Below are 5,811 nucleotides of genomic sequence, written 5' to 3'. Positions count from 1 at the left end.
CCTGCGTGTCCGAGCGTTGCTCGTGAGCCCCAGGCTGCCGGGGAGGCAGCGGAACTGCTCTGAAACTTCTCCTCTGAGCTCCGTCGACACTGCTGCTTCGCTCCTGCTGCTCTTTCAGGGCCATTCTGAGCCTCTCTCGCGATGGCAGGATCGCAGGGAGGTGTAACTGCGGAACTGCTCTGAAACTTCTCTGAGCTCCGTCGACACTGCTGCTTCGCTCCTGCTGCTCTTTCAGGGCCATTCTGAGCCTCTCTCGCGATGGCAGGATCGCAGGGAGGTGTAACTGAAGGGAACCTCGGTCAGGCGAAAGGCCCTGCTGTGCGTGGGACTTCTCCAGACCAGTGGGATTCCAGCACACGCTTCTGCTGTGAGAGGCTGATGCACATGAAGCCCTGCTGATGCCAGTGGGACCGCTGGTGTGCAGGAGCCTTTGGCTCACAGGTCCCCATCCCACAGCGAGCCAAGATGGAGAAGTGCTGAATTCTGGCAAGACCTACGCCCTGTGTTGCACAAAAGGGGACGTCCTTTAACGGATTCCTCCTCCTGTTGCTAACAAAGAGCCTGCAGCCGAATCTGGCCAGACAGCTGGGAGCTGGTTTGCTTTAATTAGAATCAGATCTGAGCAAACACGAGCAGGAAAAATTATGTATGTGGGTGGGGCTTTTTTTAATTTGGTGTTGCTCGGCGATCCTCATCCAAAAAGGGATCTTGGGGAGTTCGTGCTGGTTTTTACCTGTGACAGTGGGAAGATAAGGTAGAAGCGATCTGCCTTCTAATTAGTGTCTTAAATAACAAGGAGTCTGTGCTGGGATCGGGATGCTGGCGGAGGCAGGCACAGAGGACTGAAGTCAAGTGGCCAAGGCGCCAGCAGGAACAGGAGGAATCCAGGAGCACCTGGGCCTGAGGATCAGCAGCTGGTGTGGGGCTGGTCTGGCAGGGATGGCTGGCAGGGATGGTGCTGTTGCGTGAAGCAGCCTCAGGCCTTCGCAGTGCCCGCGTGCAGTGACGGGTCGAGGCTGTGCAGGGCGGGCAGAGAACAGAGGGGCAGCCAGGGGCAGCAGCGCAGGTACTGAGCGTGTGGACCCAGAAACCGCCGTCGCTGGCAAGGTGCAGGAGAGGGGAAGGTTGCTAACTGGAATATTCCTTGAACATTGCAGTGGCTTCAGAAGTGTTTGAGGATGACAACGGCAGCAGCTTCGTATCTGAAGAAGATTCGGAAACTCGGTCAGTGTCCAGCCTCAGCTCTGGCCCTACGAGCCCCTGTGAGGTGCCCGCTCAGTTTCCTCCTGCGACACGACCTGGAAGCCTGGACCTGCCCAGCCCTGAGTCCCTCTCTGCGTTCGGGGTGATCTTTCCTGTCCTCGGCCCCCGCAGCGAGTGCAGCGGGGCATCCTCCCCCGAGTGTGAGGCTGAAAGAGGTGCGTACAGCTGCGCGTGCGCTGGGCCAGCGCTCCCCAGCTTCCTCAAGGGAGCAGGAGAGCCTCCCCTGCTCCCCTCGGGATGTCGCCAGCTCACGGAGCTCTGACGCGCTGGCTGCTTCCCTGGGTGAGGCCGTTTGTGAAGGCCCTGCATCCCGCAGTTAACGGTGGCGTTTAAACGTTTTATTCTTCTTCTCGTGACCGGGAAGGTTCCCCGGTTCTGTCTCGGTGCAGGGGTTCAAGGTTTCTCATGAATTAAGTGATCAGTGGGCTTCTGGTGGGTTGTTTATTTTAGGGAAAACCTGAGTTTAGTTTTTTTATTACTGTCCTGCTTGCTGAAAATCCTGCTTCCCAGGAAAACACCCAGCAGTGACATGCCAAAAGGAGCCTCCTGCAGGCTCTGCCAGCCCTTGCTGACAGACCCCCCTCCTTCAGCCTGGAGCTTCACCACCGCTCGTGTCCTCCAGCCCCAGGCTGCTTAGGCGGTCGGTTCCGGATGCGGTGCACTAGAGGAGCGCGGCTCAGGCTCAGCCGGTTTCGTTAGAGCATCCCGTGCCTGTCCCCATATTTCTCTACACGCTTTGGCAAAGCAAGCTGTGCAGGCACCTGCTTGGAGCTTCAGCTGCAGAACGGAACGCGAGTTAACATCTAGGTTCACCCTTTCTTTGCAGGGGATAGGGCAGAAGGGGCTGAGAACAAGAGCAGCGACAGAGCGAGCAAGAACAGGAGCAGCACCAGGAGCAGCTCCACCGAGGGGCCGGCGCTGGAGAACCGCATGAAGCAGCTCTCGCTGCAGTGCGTGAAGTTCAAAGAGGGAATATGCGCGGGCAGAAAGGCTGCCCAGATCGGCTGAGCCCGCCCTGCGCCCCGTCCTGATCAACGGGAGTATAAATATTTACACGTGAACTTCTGCGTGTTTGAAGAACCTTGTGCCAATACTACGTGCCAGATCTTAAGCGTTTACCCTGAGAATTTAAAACTGCACTAAGGCGGCTGACTGATGCGGAGGGCTGACGTTTTTACTCAGTAAATCTTTGTAGGCCGGACAAGTTCCCAAATGTTTAAGCTGTGCTCGTGTTTCACAGACTTTGTAAACGGTTTTGTAGCAGCCTGGCTGAAGCAATAACATGTAACGTCCCCCTGTAAATTCACGCTGGGGGGGCTGGAATTCAAGCCAGACGTTTTCGGAGAGCGGTTTGGCTTTGGTTTTGTAGAACGAAATGCTCTTTAGATACAGATCATCTCTAGAGGATCCGTGGCATATTCTTTAAACATCCCTATTTGTCTGTATTACGCTGAAACTGTAGAAATATTTTGTATACAGGAAAGCTGTTGCATGTGTGGGGTCTGAAAGCCTTCGCTCTTCCCTTGGTGCTCACAGAAAGGATACAGAGGAGTCACGCCTATGAAAACGGGCGTTGGGAGACAGACGGACAGACGGCAGATGGTAACACTCAGCGGCGGCAGGGCCCTTCTACGGCACCTCCTGAGTCTGCTCAAACTCTGACGGTGACTCCAGTGACCAAAAAGAGTCGATTGGCCCCGTGCCCTTCCCATCCCCTGAGAAGTGAAGTATTATTTTTCAGCACTTTAAGTGTTTTTTTGCTGGGAAATGGGAGTCATAGATGTTTCCAGGGCAGTCACGGTGAGGGATTTGCCCTTGAACTATGCATGAAGGAAGGGGATTGCCAGCGTAGGTTGACGATGTGTTCTTGAGTTCTCCGTAGGTTGTGCTGTGTGGGGTTTGTAACTGTTACAGGACTCGGGTTCTAGCGTGCCCTAGAGAAAGTGTTCAGTGAAACTAGAGAGGGCACGGCCGTGTGCTGCCAGCAGCTCTTAGGCAGTAGTAGTGTCTGTCTGGTAATTATGCTAATCAGTGGTAGTAGAAATCCTAGGACTCTTCGGTTTTGGTGGCTACGCATCTCTGAAAGCCCCATTTTATCTACGATGTCGGTTTATATTGTTAATTTGATGGGAATTTTAGCACTGCCCCCAAAGTATTTTCTATTCTCTGTTTTTGCAGTCCTGGTGTATTTTGTCCCTGCCACAGCTCATGTATCTATTCTCAAAGTTAAGCGACGCATCGCTGAAAGCCCCATTGTATCTACGATGTCGGTTTATATTGTTAATTTGATGGGAATTTTAGCACTGCCCCCAAAGTATTTTCTATTCTCTGTTTTTGCAGTCCTGGTGTATTTTGTCCCTGCCACAGCTCATGTATCTATTCTCAAAGTTAATGTAAAATTCTTCACACTACAGTAAACGTTTTTGTTTTCCACATCTCATTTGGAGTCTGTGCGAGCTGAGTGCATCCTGCGCGCCGAGAGCCGGGTCTCTTCCTGCAGCGAGGTCCGTCTTTAAGCACCCGCTCCCGGGGAAGGCTGCGGCCGGGTGTCACACTGCTGGTACTGGATTCCTTGGCAGTGTGTGGACAAGCGTTGCCTCCTTCCAGCTTCCTGAATCCCCACCCACGATTCAGGTTTAGTTCTGAACTGCACGCGAGGATCAGTCAAACTTCCCCAGGACACGGAGAAGAGGAAGGTGTTTGTTACCCAGCGCCTCCGTGCTCAGGGCTGCGAGGTTGGGCGCAGCTGGAGGTGAGGGAGCCTCTTCTCCTAAACATTAGGTTCAGCTCTGGAGAGCTGCAATAGCTTTAGACACGTCTGCATTTACATCTCCCTGACGGCTGAACTCCCCCCGTGCGGGCAGCCCCCTGCCCAGTAACTGCTGGGGGAAGGAGCCAGAGTTCCAGCGTCCGCTCGGACCGTTACCTGGGGAGAGGCCGGGGCTGACAGCCTTCAGTGCGGAATGAAGGGCGCCACAGTGTAGTGAAAGTTTTCACTTACACTGGGGTAGAAAACTATGTCTGTGCTGCATGGGATTAGAAAAATTAGCAGAGGTAAGGGGGGATGAGTACCTCACTTCTGCAGAGTTGCCTTCAACCCCTATTACACTTTCCTGGGTGGTTTGAGTATTTTCTGGAGGTTTTTTTGCCTCTTGTTGTGCCAGTTCAGAGTGGAAAGCCACAGTCCCTGCCCTTGGGCAATGAACTGATTAAGCAAGTTGTGTACGCTGCTTCGCACACGTCCCGATTGCGCTCAGCTCCAGCAGGGCACAACCGTCCCTCAGCAGCTAGCCCAGGGGAGGAGCCCTGGCTCTTACACCGCGCTTCTGCAGGGTTTGTTTAAAGGTCTTGCTGCAGCCTTCTTCCTTCAGCAACCCCCAGCAGGTAAATCACGGTTCAGCTGTGCAAGAGAACAGGCAGAACTGCGCGTCCAATGGAGTAGCGGAAAACCCATTTTATTTTAAACGTCACGAAAGCCGTAATGGTGTGACACACGTCCTCGGGTACAGCCCTGGAGCACAGACAGGTGAAGAGGCGTTCTCCAGGCCTTCGCGCTCGGAGCCCTTTCTGCATTTTCATGTGTAATGGGATGGGAGCTGCCTTCGTGGGTATAAAAATAAGCCTCTGGTGTATCAAAGTACAGGAGCGTATAAAGCTAATGGCAACCCAGGAACTCCACTGCTCTTTGGTATTACCAAACAATTTCAATGTCAGCCATGACAACTGCTTCTCTGCACACAGGCATAGTTCTAAATAGCTTACAGGAACATTGGTTTCCGAGAAAAATTGCGTTCACTTTCATTCGCCACAACCAGAAGCTGTAGACTAAGATTTATAAGACTATTTCACTTTAAATACTGCACCTGAGTGTTCCGTGCTGGAGCTGCAGGGAGGCGAACAGTGCTGGTGTTCCGGCAGCTGGGGTAGGTGCTACAAAGGACACCGCTGTTAAACCGAGATCTGGGGCCGCCCCGGAGAAGTTTCCCAATGACCAAATAGCACCTGTGCTCTAAAATGAGATTTAAATGCTGCTTTTTTGCTTGGAAAACTGTTAAACCACTTGAATGGCACAAAAGCTTCCTAGGGCTGCTTTAAAAGCTCTCTCTCTCCCCCAGCTGTCAAATGCAGTGGAATTTCGAGTCTGCTATTTGTAAAAAGAAAAAAACTAATGCCTTTTCGTATTTCCGTTTCTCCAGATACAGTTCTGTAGCTCCTCCAGAGGAGGAGCACATAAAAGTAGGTTTCTAAGAAAATCTTGCTCTGCATTAGCCGCACTGCCACTATTTTAATAACTCTGACCCTGTTTCTGTTGCTGACACTGAACACTGACACAGCACTCGATTTCTTCACCAGTTTCGATTTACAGCAAACAAGCACCTTCCCAAAGCCTTCTTGCATAGTGGGATCAGCAAGTGCATTTCCAAGGAGAGGCTTAAACGCTTCTCCCCTGCGGACTGAACACTCCTAGAACTGTGGCGAGTCAAACACTGCTTTGCTGCGAGGCGGGTAGCTCCCCGCCTCCTGCGCCAGCAGACGAGGCTGCCTCCG

General features: G+C 52.8%; 1 protein-coding gene across 1 annotated transcript in view; it reads left to right on the top strand.

The window, feature by feature from the left end:
- Positions 1–2,379, top strand: part of LOC104493765 (SH3 domain-binding protein 5-like) — a 3,619-nt gene extending 1,240 nt beyond the window's left edge. The window contains exons 2-3 of the mRNA XM_010136497.1: positions 1,158–1,418; positions 2,090–2,379. Of these exons, the coding sequence (XP_010134799.1) occupies positions 1,158–1,418; positions 2,090–2,271 (443 nt within the window). The 3' untranslated portion in view covers positions 2,272–2,379. The remainder of the gene's footprint in view (positions 1–1,157; positions 1,419–2,089) is intronic.
- The last annotated feature ends 3,432 nt before the right edge of the window (positions 2,380–5,811 follow it).

The sequence above is a fragment of the Buceros rhinoceros genome, unplaced genomic scaffold, assembly GCF_000710305.1.
Source record: "Buceros rhinoceros silvestris isolate BGI_N320 unplaced genomic scaffold, ASM71030v1 scaffold29055, whole genome shotgun sequence".
Lineage (NCBI taxonomy): Eukaryota > Metazoa > Chordata > Aves > Bucerotiformes > Bucerotidae > Buceros > Buceros rhinoceros.
Note: the sequence above shows the minus strand (reverse complement) of the source record. Positions and strands in the feature narration are given on the sequence as shown.